General features: G+C 38.4%; 1 protein-coding gene and 1 pseudogene across 1 annotated transcript in view; one reads left to right on the top strand and one right to left on the bottom strand.

Moving 5' to 3' along the window:
• Positions 1-23,094, top strand: part of znf512b (zinc finger protein 512B) — a 50,884-nt gene extending 27,790 nt beyond the window's left edge. The window contains exons 6-14 of the mRNA XM_063016048.1: positions 1,322-1,518; positions 4,743-4,814; positions 5,209-5,331; positions 5,438-5,553; positions 12,143-12,475; positions 18,476-18,577; positions 18,716-18,778; positions 21,259-21,357; positions 21,477-23,094. Coding sequence (XP_062872118.1) covers positions 1,322-1,518; positions 4,743-4,814; positions 5,209-5,331; positions 5,438-5,553; positions 12,143-12,475; positions 18,476-18,577; positions 18,716-18,778; positions 21,259-21,357; positions 21,477-21,851 — 1,480 coding nt within the window. The 3' untranslated portion in view covers positions 21,852-23,094. The remainder of the gene's footprint in view (positions 1-1,321; positions 1,519-4,742; positions 4,815-5,208; positions 5,332-5,437; positions 5,554-12,142; positions 12,476-18,475; positions 18,578-18,715; positions 18,779-21,258; positions 21,358-21,476) is intronic.
• On the bottom strand, positions 22,246-26,609 carry LOC134333879 (uncharacterized; annotated as a pseudogene).
• Between the last annotated feature and the right edge of the window lie 532 nt (positions 26,610-27,141).

Raw genomic sequence — 27,141 nt, 5'->3', positions numbered from 1 at the left:
CCAGTCCAGTAAAGCATAGTGCCAGCTGGTGTTTCCAAATAGCTGTGACACACTCAAGTGCTTCACCCTTCAGGTGGAGCTTATGGCTAGGAAACATTTTAAAAAATACCTTGACAGCATTGGATGCAACACGTCAGCTACTCAGTTCACCAGCATACCACAACACAACAGATTCACACTGAAGCAAGGTATGCCTATTCTCCTTTTACTTTTTTCTTTCTTTTCTTTTCTTTCTTTCTTTTTTCAGACATACAACGGCAGGACTCAGGAAAACTCAAGACAATAACTATCAATTATTGGCTTGTGACATGCAAAGTTTTATCAACAAGCTGAGTTTCAGACACACTCATGAGGCTTGCATGCAAGGTGTGTGCAATACCACCAGTGAGCATACAGCATGCTGTGAAGTGTAGTTCTGATAGGACTTGTAGCAGTGAGACTCTCTGTCCTGAGCAGTCCCAGCTGGTCATGGTGTTACAGTTTATACATGTTAAACTAGGTTTACTAAGTATATATATCATTTGTAATCCTTATTCCCCCTTTTGTTTCTCCAAATGTGTGTTCTCATAGCAAGATGATGCCTGACATTTAATTTCTCGAGTCTTAAGATTTTAGTAATTGTTTCAATTGTTTCTCCATTAAAGTTTTGTGAAATTTCAAAGTGCGTTAGGTAAAACAAAAGCTCCAGTAGTCACAAAGTAAGACTAATTTGTTTATTTATTGACCTCTCATCCATTCCCATGTACACAAATAATTCAGAATTTATTTTAATTTAGTTTTTTCTGCAAGCTAGCTGAACTCTGCTTGGTTAAACCTTTAAATTTACCACAACCACATCTTGTAAAATTTTGAGAACATTTATAAACAAAACATAATGCAATCTTAATATCAAAATGCATCAGTTTACCTCCCTTAACTGGCAACAAGGAATCTTTATTCTCTTTGTGCTAAAAAAGTGTTAGTCCAAAGTTAAAGACAAATGATCCTGTTTTGTTTATTCTGTTTTCATATTCTTAAGATCAGTACTGTTTTCTGTTTAAAGCAAATGAAAACACTGGGTGTGTAAACCCGGATTCTTCTGTGTTTTCCTTAAATTAGAGGAATGTCTGTAATAAGAAAACAAACAACAAAGCCATTTACAGACTGACATTTTTCACACTACTGTACAACTTTACCAAGTTTTATTGTTCTTAATTTATTTAAAAGACTTACAAGAGCAGTACAATAGGATTAATTGCACCAAATCTCTAGTTAGCATGGCTAGCTAATATTAAGCTAGTATTAAGATTTGACTACAGTAATAGTGTACTTATGGTCTAAGGCCTACAGAAATCAGCCCCCACTGTCCAGTTCCTCTAAAGATGAAGAAGACCCAGAAAATGTCCCAGTCTTTTCAGAACAGGGAATATTCCACCCAGATGACAGACAAAAGCCAGCAACAACTGAGGACACTTTCAGAAGCTGGGAAATGTGTGCCCACAACTTTTTCTGAGGAACACCCTGAGAGGATGAAGCACAGTAAGTTTAGCCCACACCTACTCTACAATCATGTTTTAATAACACATAGTCAAATAGCTAGTCTATAAGGCTTTTAGATGTGTAGAAAAGAAAAAAAATACTGTAGATTAAAAGTGATATTTCTAAATAATTAAAATAATGGGCAGGGCAGCTGTAGCCTAGTGGTTAAGATACTGGACTAGTAATCAGAGGGTTGCCAGTTCAAGCCTCACCACCACCAGGTTGCCACTGTTGGGCCCTTGAGCAAGGCCCTTAACCTTAAAAATGCCTAGAGTGTATACTGTCACAACAGTAAGTCGCTTAGGTTAAAAGCGTCTGCTAAATGCCGAAAATGTAAATATAAATGTGAAATAATATCTAAGTCAATATGTTTTTGTTTTACATGTTTACCCTAATAAATACATGGAAACTGGAAACACCTTCATGTCCTTGTGCCATACCATACCTTAAATCACCAGTTTTGGCTTCATACAAAACCACATACAGCTGCAAAAATAAGTATTTTATATTAGTGTGCTACCCATTGATGTCTGTAGTTTTCTGTTCTTCACTGTGCACTCATTGTGCAATCGGACTCAGCCAGGTAGTATAGTCCACTAATGTAAATATTAGCACATTCCATGTAATTTTAGCAACATTAATTATTAACAAGTTTAGTGGATGTTTCAAATTAAAAAAACATAGCCCAAGATAGTGAAATCTTCTAAGTTAGATTAATGAATCATCATGGTAAGTCATTTTAAGTTCTGTAAAATGACCTCATCAGCATTTCAAGCAACCCCTCATGGGGTCCGACTCCAAAATTAAAAGCTGTAGCTTTAAACTGTTTTAGTAGCATTGTGTAGCAATGCTATTGCTATTGATTAAATAGATGATTAGTCATGTCATGTAAAAAGATTTCATAACCATCTAATGAATTAAAGCAACATGAATTCAATGTAGGTAAATTATGCTTGATAATGCTTGATAAATTATGCTTGAATCGATTTGCTTAAAGGAATAAAACAGCCTATTTCACAGCTTTCTATTAATGGGTTTTCATTTATTTTGTTACAAAAAGGGTTGACAGTTTATTCTCAGAACAGCAACCTCAGATTGCTTCTTAGTCAGGATGTTGATCCCTATCGCAGCCCTGTGTAAAGGGATACAAATAAGAGGGGAAAAGGATGGGTGTATTTTAAGCTTATGTACAACCCCAAATCAGAAAAGGTTGGGACAGTATGGAAAATGCATACAAAATAAAAAAAACAGTGTTCCTTACATTTACTTTGATTTTATTTGATTACAGACAGGATGAACCTGAGATATTTCATGTTTCTTTCTGCTTAACTTCATTTCTTTTGTTAATATACCTCTGTTCCTGCATTTCAGGCCTGCAACACATTCCAAAAAAAGTTGGGACGGGGACAATTTAGGGCTAGTAATGAGGTGAAAAAACTAAATAATGATGTGATTCCAAACAGATGATGTCAATAGGTGATTGTAATCATGGTTTGGTACAAAAGCAGCATCCAGGAAAGGCTGAGTCTTTGATGAGCAAAGATGATCAGAGGATTTCCAGTTTGTCAATAAATGCGTGAGAAAATGATTGAAATGTATAAAAACGATGTACCTCAAAGAAAGATTGGAAGGGATTTGCATATTTCTCCCTCTACAGTGCATAATATCATTAAACGATTCAAGGAATTTGGAGGAATTTCAGTGCGTAAAGGCCAAGGGTGCAAGCTTAAGCTGAACACCCGGGATCTTCGATCCCTCAGACGGCACTGCATCAAGAACCGCCACTCAACAATAGCTGATATAACCACATGGGCAAGGGATTTTTTTGGCAAACCTTTGTCAAGCACTACAATACAGAGTTACATGCACAAACGCCACTTAAAACTTATATAACATATGCTGCCTTCAAGACGTCATCTTCTCCAGGGGGCGTCCATGCATCTTTCAACAAGACACTGCAAAACCACATGCTGCACACATTACAAAGGCATGGCTGCGGGAGAAGAGGGTATGGGTACTAGACTGGCCTGCCTGCAGTCCTGACCAGTCCCCAATAGAGAATGTGTGAAGAATTTTGAAACGAAAAATGCGACAATGACGACCCCATACTGTTGCACATCTTAAGACGTGGTTGCGGGAAGAATGGGACAAAATAAAACCTGAAACACTAAATCGCTTGGTATCCTCGGTGCCAAAACGTCTTTTAAGTGTGGTGAAAAGGAATGGCAACATTACAAAGTGGCAAATGCTTAACTGTCCCAACTTTTTTTGGACTGAGTTGCAGACCTGAAATGGAGGAATGGATGGTTATTAATAAATGAAATGAAGTTGAGCAGACAAAATATGAAACATCTCAGGTTCATACTGTCTGCAATGAAATAAAAGTCAAAGTAAATGTAAGAAACTCTGTGGGTTTTTTTTTATTTGCATTTTCCATGCTGTCCCAACTTTTTCTGATTTGGGGTTCTACTAAATTATTGGGCTTATTAACAGATCAAACATTTGTTAGCTGTCTATGTGCCCCCACTCCAGAAACCTTACCCTGGCTGTGTGGAGGCTTCTTGGTGCATTTCTGCCTAGTTCAGCCTTTGTTTGGAGGGCCTCTCTAATAGTCTCCTTCAATCCCCGTCTTCAAGGGGTCATAATACAAGACACAGGGACTGTAGGTTCACCTTAGCTCTGGACAGAGGAGGGTTTCCATGTCTGGAGAGGACATTGGGTTTGTGGTTCTTTGAAATGAGTTGCTATTAGAGAACAAATTCTAACCGGCCAAAGAACCTAGCCTTTCTGGCCTGGCGTTCATAGCATTCTGGATAGATGACAAGTTATTGTGTTCAGTCTATACCAGGATCAATACCAACTCCTGGTATAGACTGAACACAATAACTTGTCATCTATCCAAAATGCTGTAAACGCCAGGCCAGAAAGGCTTCCAACAGTGACTCCACTCCACTCCAAGACTAGTTTCACTGCTAGGAATTTCCTGTTCCCAAATTCATAGTTCTGTTTACTGGAAGTGAGACAGTGATAAAAAAAAAAAAAAGGCACAGAGGAGGAGCTTCTGGTTTAGATTTTTGAGTGCTGAGACAATATCTCATATGTATCTCATATGTATAAGATGCTATTGGGTTTGTACAGTTTTGTCAGTCATAATTGCTAATTATCTTAATGTCTGGTGTTTCAGTGTTTGATCTGTTGCTGTTCTCTATTCGCCATTGAGCTAGGGAGAAAACAGAAAATGCCAAAGAAGTTCACTGGGGAACAGCCCTCCATCTCTGGGACATTTGGTCTGAAAGGTAGACTACATAGGCTGTACATACTATTTCTTTGTTTCTTTCTCTTTTGCGGTTTAACTTTTACATTAGTATTTTTTTCAGTGCTAAGTGCTGCAATTTTCTTGACACACACTACCTAAATACAAAGCACAGTGCAGTCATTGCTTTGTATATCAGATTCCAAGAGTTAATTTTTGTCAGGGATGTCCTTTCAATCCTTTCCTGTTTAATATTTACAGTTGATCACTTAGCTAATGCCTTTTGCTCACATTAAACTGTATATAAAGCTACATATGCTCAGGAATTTGTTTTTGATTCATAATTTTTCCAGTCTACTCAGCTATGTATCTAGTGCTATATAGTCTGTTTCCTGGTATTGGGTTATGTTATATTCTTTATGGTGTGTTGTGTGCAGGAATTAGTAAGGTGGAGGAAAAACTAAAGGCAGGCAGGACAAAGGGACCAGAGGGAGCATCCTTTAACAAAGAGTCCCAGAGAAAGCAACAGACCAGAAAAGAAATGCCATTTTATAGCCAAAGTAATGTATTTTCTTTCAATCTATGTTTTTCTTGTTGTTGCTCACTCATTTATCAGATTTACAATGGAGTATGTCATTCCAATATAAGATGTTTTATTATTCTTAGTGGCTTCTCTTGAATCCCAGAGGCAGGAGCCCAGTGAGGAGTATGATCCTAATTGCTCCAGTGTCACCAACAAGGCCATCCCTGGCATCACAAAGCACAATGATATGTGGCAAAAGGTCAGAGGTCTAGCTAACTCTTAGTTAATCTACTCACACAAAATAAATTTCTCTTTTTATTTCCATTCGTACAGTGCATCTGGAAAGAATTCACAGCTCTTCACTTTTTCCAATTTTTGTTATGTTTCAGCCTTATTCCAAAATGGATTAAATTTATTTTTTTCTCAAAATTCAACACACAACACCCCATGATGACAAAGTGAAAAAAGTTTGTTGAAAATGTTTGCAAATTTATTAAAAATAAAACAGCCTTTGCCGTGACACTCAAAATTGAGCTCAGGTGCATCCTGTTTCCACTGATCATCCTTTAAAATTTGATCATCCTTTAGAACCTCTACAACTTGATTTGAGTCCACATGTGGTAAATTCAGTTGATTGGACATGATTTGGAAAGGCACACACCTGTTTATATAAGGTCCCATAGTAGACAGTGCATGTTAGAGCGCAAACCAAGCCATGAAGTCCAATTGTCTGTAGACCTCAGAGACAGGATTGTATCGGGGCACAAATCTGGGGAAGGGTACAGAAAAATTTCTGCAGCATTGAAGGTCCCAATGAAAATTGTAAATAAGAAGCAGTTCTTAAAAAAAATTAGCACAGTGGCCTCCATCATCCATAAATGGAAGAAAGTTGGAACCACCAGGACTCTTCCTAGAGCTGGCCGCCCGGCCAATCTGAGCGATCGGGGTAGAAGGGCCTTAGTCAGGGAGGTAACCAAGAACCCGATGGTCACTCTTACAGAGCTCCAGCATTGCTCTGTGGAGAGAGGAGAACCTTCCAGAAGGACAACCATTTCTGCAGCACTCCACCAATCAGGCCTACCACAAAACCAAGAGAGAAATTGCATCTACAAACAAAATAGCACTCACTCTTCCAGCAGTACTGAGCATGACATATAAACAACACACACAGTATACAGATATCTACAACAAACTGTATACAAGATATAATCTAATTCACAAGAGAGTGCATGAGCGTGAGTAAAAAACGTTTCTTTTCTTTCTATACTTTGGCTTTTGTTTATTTTTGGATCTAGAGTGTGGGTGTGTGGCTGCAAATCTCATTTGCTAAAACACCTAAGCTGGACTCCATACAACAGGGTCATTAAGCAGTGCCCTTGTATTTCCTACACACTTATTACAACCCCAAATCAGAAAAAGTTGGGACAGTATGGAAAATGCAGATAAAATAAAATTGCAGTGTTCCTTACTTTGACTTTTATTCGATTGCAGACTGTTTGAACCCAAGATATTTAATTTTTTGTCTGCTTAACTTCATTTCATTTGTTAATATACCTCCATTCCTGCATTTCAGGCCTGCAACACATTACAAAAAACTTGGGACGGGGCAATTTAGGGCTAGTAATGAGGTGAAAAAACTAAATAATTATGTGATTCCAAACAGGTGATGTCAACAGGTGATTGTAATTATGGTTTGGTACAATAGACTGCGGTTTCTTCAGTTTACCTCGGAATACGGGTAGAGCCGGAGGAGTTGCGGTGGTTTTTAAACAGCGTCTGAGATGCCAAATGCTGAATATTGGGACTTTTAAAAGCTTTGAAGCACTGTTTTTTAAATCTCACTCTGTTCTTCCATTACTCTGTGCACTAGTATACAGACCTCCAAAACCAAACAGCGACTTCATCACTGAGTTTGCTGAATTCCTTGCTATGATTGTACCTATGTCTGACAGCATTCTGCTTCTTGGTGATCTCTGATCATATGCCAGTAGTCTTTAGCTCAACTTTAACTGCACATTTCCCTGCTCCTGTTTTAGGGCACTGGTCAAGGATTATCACTTTGTCTACATCTAACGATTTTTCCAGAGCCTTTTCTGACATGTTAAAATTGCCCAACTATGGTCAGACTCATGTTAATGTGGATGAGTTAGTTACTTCTTTTAATTATAACTGTTCAACTGTTGCCCCTATGAAATTTAAACGCTTAAAACCAAAAGTCCACACAGGAAATTAGACAGGCTTGTAGAAGAGCGGAACGGAAATGGAGAAAGGACAGATTGCAAGTAAGTTTGGATATTTTTAAAGGTTGCCTGGAAGACTATCAGCTAGCTGTTAAATGTCTGCTAGAGAGGCATACTTTTCAAGCATAATTGCCAAAAATTACAACAGACCTAAAGTACTGTTCAGTACAATAAATTCTTTACTTAAATCATCACCCAAAGTTGGAAATGTTCCTTCTCCTAGAGTATGTGAAGAGTTTTTAAACTTTTTTGTGGAAAAAACTGAAACAATTAGGTCTGGCATTACTTACTTGGGTATAGATTCTCCACTTCCACCGCCGTGCCCAGGTGTGTTTAAAAAGTTTGAGGCTGTTTCAATCTCCGAATTTACAGATTTGGTGCTGAAAACAAAGCCAACAACCTCCCCACTTGATGTGATGCCCCCACAGATAGTTAGGGAGACATTTGGTGTATTAGGACCTTTTGTCCTGGATATCATTAATACTTCCCTAGCCACTGGTACTGTTCCAGCATGCTTTAAACATGCTGTAGTTACACCGCTGCTCAAAAAGCATAATCTTGATGCTACAGTGATTAGTAACTATAGGCCGATTTCTAAATTACCATTCTTGGCTAAATTGCTGGAAAAGGTTGTATATTCTCAGCTTTTACCATTTTTGAGTAGAGATGGTATGTTTGAGATTTTTCAATCTGGCTTTAAGTCTATGCACAGAACTGAATCTGCTCTTCTGAAGGTGACAAATGACTTGCTACTTACTGTTGATGAGGGTAATTGTGCCATCCTCATTTTATTGGACCTTAGTTCTGCTTTTGATACTGTTGACCGTCATGGTACTTGTTGGTCACCTGGAAAAGTGGGTGGGGTTACAGGGAGAGGCCCTGAATTGGTTCATATCTTATTTTAAGAATAGAACCTTTTAAGTGAATATTAGCAGCTATTTCTCTTCTTCTGCTGATGTCTCTTGTGGTGTTCCACAAGGGTCCATACTAGGGCCCCTCCTTTTTTCTCTCTATATGCTGCCATTAGGTCAAATAATTAGGAAGCACAATGTCAGCTTTCACCTGTATGCTGATGATATACAGCTTTATCTTCCCATTAGACCGAACGACAATGGCTCGTTAATGTCTCTTAGCAGTTGTCTTGAGGACATAAGGAGGTGGATGGCTGACAATTTCCTTCAGCTGAATGAAAGCAAGTCAGAGGTTATCATTTTTGGGGGTCCTCATCACATCAATAATGTCTCCAATAACCTTGGTCACTTGTCTACATGTGTCAAAACATCTGTGAGAAATCTTGGTGTTATCTTTGACTCTGACCTCAGATTTGATAAACAAATCAACTCTGTAATAAGGAATAGCTTCTTCCAGCTCAGAAATATTGCGAAGATTAAGCCTTTTCTCTGCTATTCTGACCTGGAAAAAGTTATTCATGCATTCATTTCTGCAAGAATTGACTACTGTAATTCTCAGTATATTGGGATTAATCAGTCTCTGTTGCGGTGCTTACAGGTAGTCCAGAATGCAGCAGCAAGGTTACTTATACCAAGAAAAGAAACCATATTACACCCGTCCTTGCCTCACTACATTGGCTGCCTGTTCAGCACAGGATTCATTTTAAAGTGCTTTTATTTGTTTTTAAAGCGCTTAATGGTCAAGCCCCGGCTTATCTCAGTGGTATGCTTTCTCCCACAACCACACAGCGATCTTTAAGATCAGCCACTCAGAATTTGTTGACTGTTCCTAGGGCTCGTTTGAAGCTAAAAGGTGATCGTGCATTTGCAGTTTATGCTCCGAGGCTATGAAACACTCCTAATATTCAACAAGCACCTTCGGCCGCTGTTTTTAAATCGCTCCTAAAAACATACCTTTATAAGCTGGCATTTGAACAGTGAGGAGCCATTATAATTGTTTAGTCTATTTTTATCTGTTTTATTTTGTCTCTTACTCTTTTACTTTTTTAACATAATGTTGTCTTATGTATGCTTGTTCGATGTACAGCACTTTGGTCAACGTAAGTTGTTTTAAGAGTGCTTTATAAATAAAATTTACTTACTTACTTACTTACAAAAGCAGCATCCAGTCCAAGAGTCTTTGATGAGCAAAGATGGCCAGAGGATCTCCAGTTTGTCAACAAATGCGTGAGAAAATTATTGAAATGTTTAAAAACAATGTACCTCAAAGAAAGATTGGAAGGGATTTGCATATTTCTCCATATACAGTGCATAATATCATTAAACGATTCAAGGATTTGGAAGGATTTCAGTGCGTAAAGGCCAAGGGAGCAAGCTTAAGCTGAACGCCCGTGATCTTTGATCCCTCAGACGGCACTGCATCAAGAACCGCTGATATAACCACATGGGCAAGGGATTACTTTGGCAAACCTTTGTCAAGCACTACAATACGGAGTTACATGCACAAATGCCACTTAAAACTTTACTGTTTAATAAAAAAGAAGCCTTATGTTAACCATGTCCAGAAGCAGCGTCAACTTCTCTGTGCTCGGAGGCGTCTTGGATGGACCATCACACAGGGGAAACTTGTATTATGGTCAGATTAATCAGCATTCCTGGTCTTTTTGGGAAAAAATTAACGCTGTGTGTCACCAAAGGTGAAAAGGACCATCCAGACTGTTATCAGCAACAAGTCCAAAAGCCAGGGTCTGTCATGGTATGGGGCTGTGTCAGTGCCTTTGGCAAAGGTCATTTACACTTCTGTGATGGCAGCATTAATGCAGAAAAGTTAAAGCAACATATGCAGCCTTCAAGACGTCATCTTTTCCAGGGACGTCCATGAATCTTTCAACAAGACAATTCAAAACCACATGCTGCACACATTACAATGGCATGGCTGCCTATGAAGAGGGTACTTCCTGCCTGCAGTCCTGACCTGTTCCCAATAGAGAATGTGTGGAGAATTTTGAAATAAAAAATGCAACAACGCCGACCCCGTACTGTTGCACATTTTAAGACGTGTTTGCAGGAAGAATGGGACAAAATAAAAGCTGAAACACTAAATCACTTGGTATCCTCTGTGCCAAAACGTCTTTTAAGTGTGGTGAAAAGAAATGGCAACATAACCAAGTGGTAAATGCTTTACTGGTATTATTGGTGTATGGTATTATTATTAGTGTAATTGCAGTAGGCAATCACACTTGTAATCCGAAAGGTTTATTATTTTTCTTCTTTTTAGCTATTGTTATCCGATAGTCTTATTATTTTTGTTCTTATTATTTTGTGTTTTATGCAGTAGGCAATTACACTATTCTTATTCATTACTCTTATATTGGTGTGATTGCAGTAAGCAATCACTTCATTGTTGTTTGTTGTTATTATTATTATTTCACCCATTTTTTTGTTTTTTCTTCATCCGCAATTTTTAAAATATCGACATTCCAACTGTAAAACATCTGTACCATTGACACCATGGCTTGTATACAGCTTTTGGATATGCACACCTTTACAACTTTTTTGTCCCTTTTACGTCCATAAATTTTTTGAAAGGCACATTGATCTACTGTACTTCTGCTTGTCCCTATGTTGGAGAAGGCCCTTTACCACAAATTTAATGTTGTTTTGACCCACACTTGTTTATTTTTCTGTTTTTCTCATCTTCCCTTGTTCCTCCCATTCACCTGCCTGAGCAAAACTATTCACATGCATAGTCACCTGCATGACCAAAAGTATTTGGATGCCACCAACTGTGTGCTTGCACCAACACACAGTCACCTGTTCGAACAAAAATATTCACACCCTTACCAACTACATGCTTGCACACAAACACAGTCACCTGCATGACTAAAAGTGCAGTACTTGGACCCCCACCAACTGCATGCTTGCACAGACATACACAGACACTTACCTGAGCAAAAGTATTCACATCCCCACCACCTACATGCTTACACTTACAGTAACCTACATGACCAAAAGTATTTAGACCCCACCAACTACATTTTTGCACACACCCAGTTTTGTATTCAAGTATTCAATCCCACATATACTATACCACTGCTGAGCTGCAGTCACACTCGCATTTTCTTAAGGAAATGCACTTCTCTAGTTATTCTTATTATTATTATTCTTATTATTATTATTATTCCACTTGTTTTGTCTGGCTTTCTTTGTCCGCAATGTTCAAGATATTAACGCTGTTCCAACTCTAAAACGTCTGTCCTGTTGATGACACTATGGCTTATAGCTTTTGGATATGCGCACCCGTTTTATCCCCTGTTTTGTCCCATTCCCTTCCATTTATTTTTTTAAAAGACACCATGTTCACCTGAATAAATGACATATTCTTGTTTTATTGCATTTTACAAAATTTGTGGTTTGTGTGCATTACACCTGACACATATACATAGTAAACATACATTGTTTTATTCTTGTGTGACAAAATGACAGAAATAAGTTGTAAATCAAATTTATAAATTGAAAATGAAAACAATATAATTTATAGATTTTAAATAATCACCTTGACAGATGCTTAATTTATTACAAATATAATTACTATGACACGTTATATTTCCTTTAATCACTGGTTTTAATGTTTAATGTAAATCGGTCCACTGTTTAAGAAAACACCACTAAACTGGCCCTTTATGAACTTTTCCAGACTCCCATTAGTAAGGAAGTGAAGTTGGACAGCAGTAAAGGGAAAGAAAAAGAAGAGTCCCAGGCAGAAAATGTGAAATTGCACACAGTTCAAAAGAAAAGCCTGGAAAAAAATAAACATAGAAATGAGGAGATGAGCGAGAAAAAGAAGAAGAACAAGGTGGAGGCTGAGGAGGATCTGTTGGACTTGGAGCGCACACCCAGTGGCAGGGTGAGGAGGCGCTCAGCTCAGGTGGCTGTTTTTCACCTACAGGAGATTGCAGAGGATGAGCTGGCAAAAGACTGGGGTACCAAACGCCGTATCAAAGATGATCTTGTGCCTGACATCAAGAGGGTGAGAAATTATACTCTGATATACCCTGTTGTAGGCTATTGATATGATTTTAAACACTAATCAAACTTGCATATTAATGATTTATTTACTGTTATTTTGTAGGTTTGGCTACTAAAGATATAATGGGAATATATATGAATATATAATAACATATAAAATAAACATTTAATTGGTAAATATACTATATTGCCAAAAGTATTCGCTCGTCTGCCTTCACACGCATATGAACTTGAGTGACATCCCATTCTTAATCCACAGGTTTTAATATGATATCGGCCCACCCTTTGCAGCTATAACAGCTTCAACTCTTCTGGGAAGGCTTTCCACAAGGTTTAGGAGTGTGTTTATGGGAATTTTTGACCATTCTTCCAGAAGCGCATTTGTGAGGTCAGGCACTGATGTTGGACGAGAAGGCCTGGCTCGCAGTCTCCGCTCTAATTCATCCCAAAGGTGTTCTATCGGGTTGAGGTCAGGACTCTGTGCAGGCCAGTCAAGTTCTTCCACACCAAACTCGCTCATCCATGTCTTTATGGACCTTGCTTTGTGCACTGGTGCGCAGTCATGTTGGAGCAGGAAGGGGCCATCCCCAAAGTTGGGAGCATTAAATTGACCAAAATCTATTGGTATGCTGAAGCATTAAGAGTTCCTTTCACTGGAACTAAGGGGCCAGATGTAGAAGCGTGATTCGTCACTCCAGAGAACACATCTCCACTGCTCTAGAGTCCAGTGGCGGCGTGCTTTACACCACTGCATCTGATGCTTTGCATTGTGCTTGGTGATGTAAGGCTTGGATGCAGCTGCTTGGCCATGGAAACCCATTCCATGAAGCTCACATACGCTCTCTAGTTAATCTGAAGGCCACATGAAGTTTGGAGGTCTGTAGCAATTGACTCTGCAGAAAGTGATTGACAGAAAGTTGGCGATCTCTGCGCACTATGCGCCTCAGCATCCACTGACCCCGCTCTGTAATTTTATGTGGCCTACTACTTTGTGGCTAAGTTGCTGTCGTTCCCAATCTCATTCACTTTGTAATAATACCACTGACAGTTGACTGTGGAATATTTAGTAGCGAGGAAATTTCACAAATGTTTGTAGAAGTAGTCTGAATGCCTAGGTGCTTGGTTTTATACACCTGTGGCCATGGAAGTAATTGGAACACCTGAATTCAATGATTTGGATGGGTGAGTGAATACTTTTGGCAATATAGTGTAGCTTTAGAAAAGACAGATACTTTAAAATAGGGGCAATTTAGTGCATATAATACATCTGCTATATGTTTTAGGAAGGAGAGAAAAACCGTAGTAACTAAATGAAACCCTCATGGACCATTTCAAAGTTCTTTCCTTAGTAGCAGATAGACTGGAACTTGGACAACTGAGGGAATTCAGTTTCCTTTAAATCAGATTGACACTTTTTTAAACATTATTTGGGTAATGATTGTGGGGTTTTTTTTTTATAGTCTTTCATGTTGCACCTGTCTAGAGGTGATTTGTGGTTCCATTAAATTTTTTTAAATGATCGACCACTTGATGAGGAATGTTCAAGGTTTTTGCTGTGGCTTTATGGATTTTTCCATTTTAATTTGTTTAATAACTTTGTCAATTAGAACTTTAAAAAAGTCTATAATTAAACCAGCAGAAATATGTATTAATTGATTTATTTATTCATTGTCTGTTTTGCCAATGATTTATCCTGGTCAGGGTTGCAGTGGGTCTGATTCATTGGGCATAATGTAGGAAATACGCCAGTCCATCACAGGGCAGACACACAAACATTCACACACACTCAAATTCTAAGGTAGCTTTATTGGCATGACAAATATAGACATTCCTATTGCCAAAGCTCAGCTTTAGAATTAGGAAACAGATTAACACATCAATTCACATCTGAAAGCAATTGGTTTAATCACTGATTCAAGAATTTTGAGCCACATTTGAACTGGAATTTCTATAAATGTTTGTCATTTTATGGTGTAGAAAACCCTGCAAGCTTTTTCTCTCAGGTCATTCACAGCCAGGTTAAAGATTTCTGACTAACTTATTTTCAGTCCTAGGTAAGTATATTTTTAAAATGCTACATTTCACGTGGACCTGAACTAAATTTGTTTGTAGCTCTCTAAGAGCTGAATCTTTCTGCGAAAAATATTTTTGGTCATTTTGAGAGTGACTGTCAAGACCCAGCTCTGACAGAGTAGTAAGAGATTGTAAAGGGGGAATTTGAATGGCACAGAGGAGAGAGTTTGCTGTGATGACAGTTTTTTGGATTTTTAGCATTTTTAGAGTGCTTATTACAGTGTGTAAATGTGGTTTGTACCAGATGATGAGACTTAAATAAGTGTCTGGCCCTGGCGAACCCAGTTTTAGGGAGGGTTATAAAATGTCTGTATTGTTACTGGGAAAGTGAGTGCTATTTACAGCATTGCAGAATGTTTCCTGAAGAATGATGATTTTTTTTTTTATATTCGTATGTGTAATTAAGTGTGTAGGCCAGGGGTGCCCAATACTTTCGTGGCTTGAGATCTACTATTTCAGTCGACAGGTCATCTATTTTTTTAAATGGTTGGCCTCATCATTTTTTAAAAAAGCTTTGAAGCTTTTCTAAATGCATTTCAGTGGCCTATATTGATATTCAGCATTACAGGGCAAGCGACTGAAAAATCACACTAACCTTATTCTGATGATGTGGCCTGAGGTTTATGTAGTCTGGACTATAACTGCTGATGCCAAATCTTAAGCAGGCTTCCAAGTGTTCATCAGTAGGGGTTGACTGATATTTAGACTTAATTATTTTCATGTGGGAAAAGGCTGAGTCACACAAGTTGGTTGATCCAAAAATGCTGTCAAATATGTGGCACATTTTCTAATGTTTGGATATTTTTCCTCAGGCAAAAAGTTCTTGACTTTCATATAAATGTCAGATTGTAGGGTTTTTTACACCTTTTTATAAGAACCAGCATGAACTTTTTGAGCATTTGAGCTACAGTAGCTCGTCTGTTGCATCAGACCACATGGGTTTGTGGGTGAGTGTTTTTTGTGTGATAATTCTTTGTCTCTTTGGGTTTGACTGTGGGTGTCACAAGTCTCTCAGACTTCATGCAGAGTGTTTGCTGTGGGGGTTATTCTTTGATTTTGAGGGCTTGGGAGTGGGCTTGGGAGTGTGTTGGTGTCCTGGATGTGAGCTGTTGGCTGGATATTTTTGGTTGATGGACTATTCTCAGTCCAGCAGTGACAGTGAGGTGTTTAAAAACTCCATCAGCATTGCTGTGCCTTATCCACTCATACCAGCACAACACACACTAACACACCACCAACACACCACCACCAGTGTCACTGCAGTGCTGAAAAATGATTCAACACCCAAATAATACCTGCTTTGTAGTGGTCCTGGGAGAATCCTGAAAGGTGTTACGCATATATAATACACATATGTAATACACATCTTTAATATAACTGTAACTATTTTAATGGTTATTATTTTCTTATCTGTAAATAAGCTTGGCAATACGAATGTCCATATTTGTCATGTCAATAAAGCTACCTTTGAATTGGAAAAAAAAATTTGTGTGTGTGGGGGGGGATTGTGTGTACATGCTTGGTTGTGTGTTGGTGATTTATTTTGTTAATTTTTGCTAAAATAGCACAGACTTTGCACTGTTAAACAATTTTTTTTTACTGTAAACCAATTTTATTTAAGTCAATTAAACTACATTGTTTTCATTAACATGTTCCACTGATCTACAACTCATCTGCAACAGCCATTCAGAAATTATAACACACTGATCTACTTAAACTTTTAGCATTTTAAAAAATCATCTACTACTGCCACATCTAAAAACACTGTTTAAACACAATAAAATTTGCTTTATAAATGATAAATCGCTCACCTGAGATAAAGAAAATCTATCTTGTCCCGGCTTGGAGATATCTCACATCCTCAACGATTAATCCATTAGTGTTATGAAATAAAACAGACTAAACCGTTTCCCGTTTAGCCACAGATGTCCTCTTCAAAATCCAGCAGGGTTTAATAATCTAAAAACGTGACAGAACTTTAACGGAAAATCTCAACTCTGCGTCAATTCTAATTGGTCTATCGCATTTGATTGAAATCCACATCTTCCAATTGTAGACACTTTGGACGACACGCCATAAAGCAAGATGTGTCATGTGAACAACAGCTCGAACGTAAGTGAAAACAAAAATACTGCTAAATGTTCTGTGTATAAAAGTTAAAATAAAAACAGCAGTATGGCATAAGTGTGATGTTGTAGGTTCTGTATTTATTCCTTTAGAATATTTGTTTCACAGTCTGAGCATTGTTATTTAGATAGCTAGTTTAACATTGCATTGAGACATGTATTATTACTGCTTAGTTGTTTGAAAGGAGAAATGACGCTATTGGATTGGTATTGGTATCGGCAGATTTGCAGTATCGGTATCTGTATCGGTATCAGACATAAAAAAGTGGTATTGAGCCAGCCCTAGTTGTTATTGTATTAAATGTTTTGTAATATATTCATTCCACTTGAATTTAACAAGCTCTTGCTTTAATTTTATTGGAGATTTTATTTTTGACTGTTGAACAGAGGTTACCTGTAAACACGAACATGTTTTGTTGCAGAATAATGCCCTGAATTCCATACTGTGTTTCTAATAGAAGATTAAAGAAAATATTGAAATATTATGAGGGATATTTTCTTTATTATTTTATGTAAATTATTATTAATTGAGCACACACAAACCCCTTTAGAGTAATCAGTAAATTAGTTTTTACATTAGTCAACTAATAAAAAAAATAATCATATGAGTGCAACCCTAGACAAACGTTTTGGAACACCTGACAATGAGCTTGTTGGACATCCCATTCCATGGTCAATTAAATCAAATTGGTTTTGTTTGTAGCTTTATCATCATTCACTCTCTTGGGAAAGCCTTTCTACAAGACTTTGTAGTGTGTCTGTGGGAATTTGTGCTCACTGTCACTAGGGATGAGTGGGGTTGGGCAATGGCTATAGGACAAGAAGGTCTGGCTCTCAATTCAAGTTTAATTTATTCCAAAAGTGTTTGCTTTAGTTAAGTCCAGGGCACTTTGTAGGCAACTGGAGCTCCTTTGCACATAACTAGTTACACCATGTCTATGTGTAATCAAACAAAAATAAACGAAAGGCTTTTTATTTACCTCATTACCATTTAATTTTTAAATAGATGTTAGCAATGGATGTGGCCAAAACAATTTAATTCAGTCATTAGGAGGCATGTCCACATACCTTTGGCAATATAGTCTTATCAGCAACATTCAGAAATGCCATATTTTTCAGGGCTAAAGCTTATTTGAGATAAACTGATGCAAAATTAAAATGAGAAGGAAAATTTAAATAGAGAAGGTTATAAGGAAAGGAAGGAAAAGTATTATGCTGTTGTTGCTAAAATGTTGTAACATATTGTTATTATGGTTTCATTTCTTTATTAGTTATTTGCCTAATTTCTAAATCAAACTGTTTCAGGAAGTTAAGGGGGGTCTTGGAACATATTTTTCTCAGATAAGGGGTGTCAAGCTTGGCACATTTCATGTTTGGCCAAATTAGGCATCCGGGCAAGAAATACTGGGGCAACGTTTTACAATTCAGCAGGCAAAAACCACTGAAGGGGTTTCAGGGCAAGTATCTTAGCTAAAGCCCAGACTTAAACATTATTTGACCTCAGGATGACAGTTCATATATGCCAACTGACAGTTTAAAAGGATGGGCAGTGATAGCTTAATGGTTAAGGTACTGTAATGAAACATATTACTTCATATTTACTTCATTGTTATGGGTGATTAAGGGTACATGGATTGGGGGAATGATAATTATTTTGATTTAAAATCCACAATCATAGCATAAAGTGTGCAAAATGTCAAGGGGACTAAATACTTCCTATCAAACAATTATCTAATATCATAATTCTGTTGTCAGCTATTTTCTTTATGGTACTGATATTGTTTTTTCTATTTTTCTTTTAGTTAAACTATACTCGACCTGGCCTTCCCAACTACAATGCTGAAACTGTAGAGACGTGGAAAAATGAAGTTAAGGATAAAGGCTTTATCTGTTGCCCTAATTCTGTAAGACCTGGTTTTTGCTTTAATTGACAAAAAGTACTATTATTAATAAAAATCATTTAGAGATTCATTATCCTAAAATTTCAGCTTAAAAAATTTAATGTTTTTGTGGTCTCGTGTGAAATGACTTTTTCTTAACAGAGCTGTGAGGCCATTTACTCAAGTGTGTCAGGACTCAAAGCTCATTTGGCAAGCTGCATAAAGGTACATGGCTAGCTATGGCTTTAGTCCATGTGTTTCAGCTTAGGTTGTTCTGCCAGTGGTTGTCATTAAGTTTTTAAATGGATTAAGATAAGTGTGTTTGCTTACATGAGTGTCCATATTACATTTCTTCATACATCAAATTCATTGTATTGTCCACAATTAAAATTAAAAAATTATTGTGTTTTTATTTCTTAAACGTTCGGGCAGTAGGTAAAATATATATACCTGGTATATAAAATATTAAACCTGGTATAATGACAATAAAGAGATTCTGATTCTGACAATGCAACAGAAAGCAGTGATTTGGAAACTGTCTTTTAGAGGGATTTAATTAAATATTGTGCAAAGATGGTGTTTAATCCTTCACCTTAGAATCAAATAGATTTGTGTAAATATAGTCTAATTTGTGGAATGACCTGGAAGTTTGTGGAAGCTTTAACACAGGTGTAAACATGCCCCTGTAAACACAATATACAGTGGGGCCAAAAAGTATTTAGTCAGCCACTGATTGTGCAAGTTCTCCTACTTAGAAAGATGAGAGAGGTCTGTAATTTTCATCATAGGTACACTTCAACTATGAGAGACAAAATGAGAAAAAAAAATCCAGGAAATCACATTGTAGGATTTTTAAAGAATTTATTTGTAAATTATGGTGGAAAATAAGTATTTGGTCAATAACAAACAAGCAAGATTTCTGGCTCTCACAGACCTGTAACTTCTTCTTTAAGAAGCTCTTCTGTCCTCCACTCATTACCTGTATTAATGGCACCTGTTTGACCTCGTTATCTGTATAAAAGACACCTGTCCACAGCCTCAAACAGTCAGACTGCAAACTCAACCATGGCCAAGACCAAAGAGCTGTCGAAGGACACCAGGAAGAAAATTGTAGACCTGCACCAGGCTGGGAAGAGTGAATCTACAATAGGCAAGCAGGTTGGTGTGAATAAATCAACTGTGGGAGCAATTGTAAGAAAATGGAAGACATACAAGACCATTGATAATCTACCTTGGGGTCAAGATCTCATCCCGTGGGGTCAAAATGATCATGAGAACGGTGAGCAAAAATCCCAGAACTACATGGAGGGACCTGATGAATGACCTGCAGAGAGCTGGGACCAAAGTAACAAAGGCTACATCAGTAACACACTACGCCGAGAGGGACTCAAATCCAGCAGTGCCAGGCGTGTCCCCCTGCTTAAGCCAGTACATGTCCAGGCCCGTCTGAAGTTTGCCAGAGAGCATATGGATGATCCAGAAGAGGATTGGGAGAATATCATGTGGTCAGATGAAACCAAAATGGAACTTTTTGGTAAAAACTCAACTCGTCGTGTTTGGAGGAAGAAAAGGAACCCAAGTACACCATACCTACTGTGAAGCATGGGGGTGGAAACATCATGCTTTGGGGCTGTTTTTCTGCAAAGGGGACAGGACGACTGATCCGTGTTAAGAGAAGAATGAACGGGGCCATGTATCGTGAGATTTTAAGCCAAAACCTCCTTCCATCAGTGAGAGCATTGAAGATGGAACGTGGCTGGGTCTTCCAGCATGACAATGATCCCAAACACACCGCTCGGGCAATGAAGGATTGGCTCCGTAAAAAGCATTTGAAGGTCCTGGAGTGGCCTAGCCAGTCTCCAGACCTCAACCCCATAGAAAATTTGTGGAGTCCGTGTTGCCCAGCGACAGCCCCAAAACATCACTGCTCTAGAGGAGATCTGCATGGAGGAATGGGCCAAAATACCAGCTACAGTGTGTGCAAACCTGGTGAAGACTTACAGGAATCGTTTGACCTCTGTCATTGCCAACAAAAGTTATGTTACAAAGTATTGAGTTGAACTTTTGTTATTGACCAAATACTTATTTTCCAGCATAATTTACAAATAAATTCTTTAAAAATCCTACAATGTGATTTCCTGGATTTTTTTTTTCTCATTTTGTCTCTCATAGTTGAAGTGTACCTATGATGAAAATTACAGACCTCTCTCATCTTTCTAAGTAGGAGAACTTGCACAATCAGTGGTTGACTAAATACTTTTTGGCCCCACTGTAGCTAAAACAGGGTTTTTTCTTTCTGGGCATTTAAGACTTCTACTGATCGCCTGAGGTGCACATGGGGGATCCTATGCTCTATGAGATCTTTACCCTGGCAGGTGCAAAGAAGGGAATGGTGGCTGCACATGTATCAGAAAGGGTGCCTGACAGCCTTGGCCCTCCGCAATCAAAGAGGTGTCAGCAGTGACTGTATTGGGTGGAAAAAAAGAATTGATCAGAAATAAAATTAAAATAATATTAATCCCTAAATTATTATTATTATTTTATTTGTTCTAATTTAAATGTTATTATATTGCATCCAAAACAGTGATATCATAAACAGTTTGTTATGAGACTTATTGTATGACCAAAACCTTTTGTGATTAAAAAAGTTGCATTTACTGTGCTTTTGCTGTACTGTCTCAATGCTATAATTGTACTCCAAACAGGGAGGAGGCGTTGTGGGTAAATATACATGCTTACTGTGCCAAAAGGAGTTCAGCTCTGAGAGTGGGGTGAAATATCACATCGGCAAGATACACTGTCAGGTAACACACACACACACACACACACACACACACACAAACACACAAGACTAGCTTAACAGAACTGAATGTCAATTGCTTACTTCTTTTTGTACTTTCCCACCATTTTGATTTTGCCTTAGAATTGGTTTCGAGCATCTGACCATGTGCCTGACATCAAAAGCAAAGAGTTGCCAAGAAACAATCTGCAAAGAGGCATGAAAAATGGAGTTCCCTTAAAGCGAAGGGGGCGGAAACCCAAGGAGCATATGCCTGAGACAGCATCCTTTCCAGAGATGAAACTAAGTAGCACCCACAAAACAACTCCTCCTGCAACCAGTAACCAAATCCCAAGTTCAGAAACAAGCTTAACACCAAGTCTGATATCAAACCAGGATCCAGCATGTACCACCTTTAACAATATCCCCTCCTCAACAGATGGTGTAATCCAAATGAGGCACCTGCAGCCTCCTTTTAAGAAGAGGATTAAACCTAAGAAAGTGCAGCTTAAAGAATAATGTCTTTTACATATTTAAACACCTGACAGGATGCTATTAGTTGTTAACCAATAATTACAGTAAATATTGCAAAGTCATAAAAGATGATCGATTATACACAATAAATGCTGGAATAGAATTATATTAATCTTAAACTGAAATGAATAATGGTATTGATTTATTTTTGGTAATGATTTTTAAAACTTTTTAAAATACACTTTAGTGATAAAGCTGTTCAGACTAAAATGTTAGTTGTAATCAGCATATAGATCTAACACTTCGTTCTACATACACTAAAATGATAATGCTTTTATCTGCTACACCTGTCTGCTTACCATCAATTCATCTTTTAATGCAACCATGGGACCACCTCTGACAACAGCGATATTTACAAACCTCATTTCAGAAAAAGTTGCTACCTTTTGAAAAAAAATGCAATTAAAAGAAAAATCTATGATTTTGTAATTCACTTGAACGTTTATGTAACTGAGAAAAGTACAAAAAAATGGCTTGATTGTTGTCAACGCACTCAAAATAAGTTGGGATAGGGCAAAAAAAGGGTTAAACATTTATAGAATATCAAAGTTTTAAAACACTTCATGATAAGCAGGTGAATCGGTAACAAGTGAAGGAATCAGGATTGGGTATAAAATGCTTAGTTTTTGCAAGCAAAAATAGGCTCACCACTTCTTGCTAAATTTTGTCAGAGAATTGTCAGTCAGTTTAAAAAGATAATAATATGCAAACCATATGCAAACCTTTCACCATCTCCCACACATATTAGTCTGTGTAAGGAAAGGCTGGAAACCACTGTTCAATTTTTTTGTGAGATTTTAACCATCAGACATCATTGCATGACAAACTATTGTATGCTACTAAAACAAATATAGCCACATGGGCTTAATAGTACTTTGAAAAAACTAACTTACAGCACCAAGAAATGCAAGCTTAAAATCTTTTTCACAAAAAGAAATCTACAGTATATATCAATTATATGCTGTTAAGTTCTCTGGGCCTAAGCTCATCTCAGATGGACAAAAAAGGAAAAGTGTATGCCAAGTTCTCTGTGACAAAGATGAAAGAGACCACTGTTATCACAAATGGTACAAAAGTGAACATCTGTCATGTTAGGTGCTGCCTTTAGGTGGCTTTTCCTGGGATATTTGTTGTAATTTTAGCAAGACAGTGCCTTATTCTGCACTTGCTACATTGTTGACTATGGACTGTTGAGCAGCTAAAGTCGAGTGTCAATAAAAAATTTGCAAATGATCAATTAGCAAATAAAGTGTCTCTGCAATTCTGTGAAATTGTACTTCTTTTCTTTGATTACCCAAATTTAATTTGTAATTGGGTTCAATTGGACTAGACACTTCCAGCCATGTTAAATCTAAACAGCACCTTAATAAAACCTTGCAAGCAATTTTAAGTAGGGTAAAAGGCCTCAACAAGCAGTTGATGCTGTGATCAAAAGGAATTTCAGAACAGATAGATAAAAAGTTCTTTAGATATATCCATCTATAAATGGTTACAAAGCAATTTACAGAGCACAGGGACTAAATCAAATCACAGTAAGATTAATTATTTCCGAATAAAGAAAACCCAAGACAGTAGTGAATCTTTTCAAAAGTCTCCGGCTTACCAAAGACTTTAGGAGGATCTGCCATTAAGAATTGGTTAAACAACCTGTAGTGCATTCTAGCGCTATCTATTCCATGAATAAATCATGCGTGCCAGGCCATCCGCATGGTTTTGGGAAAAAAAAAAGAATTCATCAGACCAGACAATGTTTTCCATTGCTTTGATGTTCCTTTGGACTGTTTCAGAAATACATCATCCCATTCGTTGGGGTTTTAAAAATGGGCCCTTATGAAAGTTACTCAGGTTTTAATATCTGCCCATATCTGCTGCAATCAACACTTTTACTACAAGTAACAGTCCAGATTTTTGTATTTTTTGCCATATTTTGCGAAACAGGTAATAGTCATTTGGGAAGTGGTACTAAAGTTTTGCATGTTTCTATTTGGGAGGATAGCAAATTACATAAAACATTTATAACCTCTCGGGCAGCAGCACAAGTTTGACATGAGTTTAAAAAAACTTTAAATCCATTATCCACAAAGTTGAATCAGTTCATCTGGACACAAGTTTGTTGTAGAGATACGTTTCGTCACTCAATCCGAATGACTTCTTCAGTCTGAGCTGGTGTTGAATACCCCAACCTTATTGATTTGCATAACGACCGATCACCACCCATTGCATAACAATGGAACTGGTGATCAGGTCCATATGAAATTCACAATGACCATTAATTACAATGGTCATGTGTGTCATTCACACATGATTGGGGTAAAGCTCCAATTACGGCGTTGTATGATGGTGAGAGATGTACTCTCAGGCCCCCTCCCCGGTTCAGAGATGGTCGTTCCCTCTTCATGTAAATGGCCTCTTTGACTCCACGTTCAAACCAGCGTTCCTCCTTGTCAAGGATCTGCACATCTTCATCATTAAATGAGTGGCCGCTGGCTTGCAGGTGGGTGTAAACCACAGAGTCCTGGCCAGAAGAGGTCAATCTTCTATGTTGGGCCATCCGTTTCGCCAGTGGCTGTTTAGTTTCCCCGATGTACAGTTCCCGACAATCCTCCCGGCACCTAACAGCATACACTACGTTACTCTGTTTGTGTCGAGGAACCCGGTCCTTAGGGTGAACTAATTTCTGGCGTAGCGTGTTCTGGGGTTTGAAAGCAACTGAAACACGGTGTTTGGAGAATATCCGTCTTAATTGTTCCGATACTCCCACCACATACGGAATCACCACTGGTTTGCACTTAGACTTAGCGGTTGTTCTTCTCCTCCCTTCGATCCACTGGAGCTGTGTTTGGGCATTTTTCCCGCTTTTACGAATGCCCAGTTGGGATAACCACATTCACCCAGGGCCTTCTTGACATGAGATTTCTCTCTATCCTTGGCCATAGTGTCTGTGGGGATGCTGTTCGCCCGGTGGTGCAGTGTCCTGATGACTCCTAGTTTGTGCTCCAAAGGATGATGGGAGTCAAACCTTAAGTACTGGTCCGTGTGCGTTGGTTTGCGGTAAACATTTACTTTCAACCGTCCCCCATCTTTACTAGCAATTTCACAGTCTAAGAAGGCTAAAACGTTGTTGCTTGCATCCTCCCTTGTGAACTTGATGTGTTTGTCCACCGAGTTGATGTGGTCCGTGAAATGTGGTACTTCCTCTGATTTTATTTTAACTCAGGTGTCGTCCACATATCTGAACCAATGACTCGGTGGTGTCCCTGAGTAGGTCCTTAGTGCCTTCTTTTCCACTTCCTCCATGTACAGGTTTGCAACCATGGGTGAGACGGGGGACCCCATAGCACACCCATGTTTCTGTTTGTAGAACTGTCCTCTGTACAAGAAGTAGGTGGACTGAAGACACAGTTCTAGGAGTGTGCACACTTGGTCTGTGGTAAGGGTGGTCCTTGTGCTCCGGGTGGGGTCGCCTTGTAGTTTCCTACGGACCACCTCCACTGCCTCAGCAACCGGAATGCACGTGAAGAGGGATGTAACATCATACGAGACCATTGTTTCCTCCGTCTCAATGATGACGCCCTTCACCTTGCCCACAAAATCCATGGTGTTCTGAATGTGGTGTTCCGTGCTACCTACCAACGGGTTGAGAATCGATGCTAGAAACTTAGAAATGTTATAAGTCACAGAGTTAATCATACAAACAATGGGTCGTAAAGGTACATCCTGTTTGTGTATCTTAGGTAACCCATACAGACTAGGTGTAGCCTCCCCCGGATATAATTTGTAGTACAAAGCCCTGTCAATAGCATTGTTCTGTTCTAAAACTTTCAGACAATCTATCACCTTTTTCTTGAAGCTACTACCTGGATCTCGTTTCAGCAGCTCATAAGTGTTAGTGTCACTAAGTAACAACATCACTTTCTCATGATAGTCTATCTGGTTTAATAGAACAGTACATCTACCTTTGTCAGCAGGAAGTATGATGATGTTATTGTCCTTACTAAATGTAGTAAGTGCATACCTCTCGTCTCTGCTGATGTTGGATGGCGGTGGCTTTGCATTACTCAGGCAAGCTGACACTTTCATCCGCAACTGTTCCGCTTCCAGGTCGGAGATGTTGTTGTTGCGGATTGCTTATTCTGTGTCTGTGATCAGTTCCACCAGTGGGACTTGCTTTGGTGTAACAGCGAAATTCAACCCCTTAGCCAAGATGTCTTTCTCCGCTTGTGTGAGTTGTCTGTCCGACAAGTTCTTCACCCACTTGTCCACATCACCAGCGTGTGTTTGCCCTTCATTCCTCTTTCGGCCATCCATGGTCTGTTGGTGTTTCTGTCCTGCAGCAAGCAAGTCAAACTTTTTTCGCTGCCTGGTTTTTGACTTTTCATGTTGTCCTAGACGAGCCTTCTGCGTGAAGTTAATCACCTGTTGGAGAGTGGGCTCATCTAGACGTGATGTAAGTCTTTGTACAATCTGCTCCTCTCTAGTTTTTAAGACATCGATTGTGAAGTTAGTTTGTCTCACCCGTTCATTCAATAGCTGGTTCTGTGCCTTCTGAATGATCTTGCTAGCTCGGTGACCTTTGACAGAAGATCTGAGTTGCAGGCTCTTAGGTGTGATCCTGCTCTGTCTGCATCTGATGTTAAATCGCAGGTGGTTCCTGTAGTCAGCCATCTTACGTGCCGTTTTCTCATACTCTCGTACGAGTTTGAGGCAATCCTTGCCGAAGTGAGTCAGAATCTGTTGATGCATGCTCAATAATCCAGGTACACAAATCCACAAAGTTGAATCAGTTCATCTGGACACAAGTTTGTTGTAGAGATACGTTTCGTCACTCAATCCGAATGACTTCTTTAAATACATTAGGTCTTCACAGTGTTGACAGGGCTTGCTTAGTTGTATTGCTTTTCAATCTATTTCACTTTAAATTCACTTACCATGTTTAGGGTTATTTTAGTTTAAACTGCAACTGTATATTAATTTAGTTCACCCTTCATTAGAAGTTGGTTCACTCTCATCGTTTACTTACAGTTGGTTCACTCTTTAATAAATAAAACAAACTGCTGTAATCCTAGGCTGACCTTGTAATGCATTAAGCTTGTATTTTACTTTCTGTTCATTTATAGTCTATCCTGGCATATGTTTTTGTTCGTCTACAAAGAAACTGACGTTTTTTTTTGTTGTTTTTTTATATTTAAGCAGCTCATGTCCTGTAAAAAATAAATAAAATAAATTTTTTAAAGACAAATAAATAACAAAAAAACGATAAATAAATTTTGGCGAG

The sequence above is a fragment of the Trichomycterus rosablanca genome, chromosome 19, assembly GCF_030014385.1.
Source record: "Trichomycterus rosablanca isolate fTriRos1 chromosome 19, fTriRos1.hap1, whole genome shotgun sequence".
Taxonomy (NCBI): Eukaryota; Metazoa; Chordata; class Actinopteri; order Siluriformes; family Trichomycteridae; genus Trichomycterus; species Trichomycterus rosablanca.
Note: the sequence above shows the minus strand (reverse complement) of the source record. Positions and strands in the feature narration are given on the sequence as shown.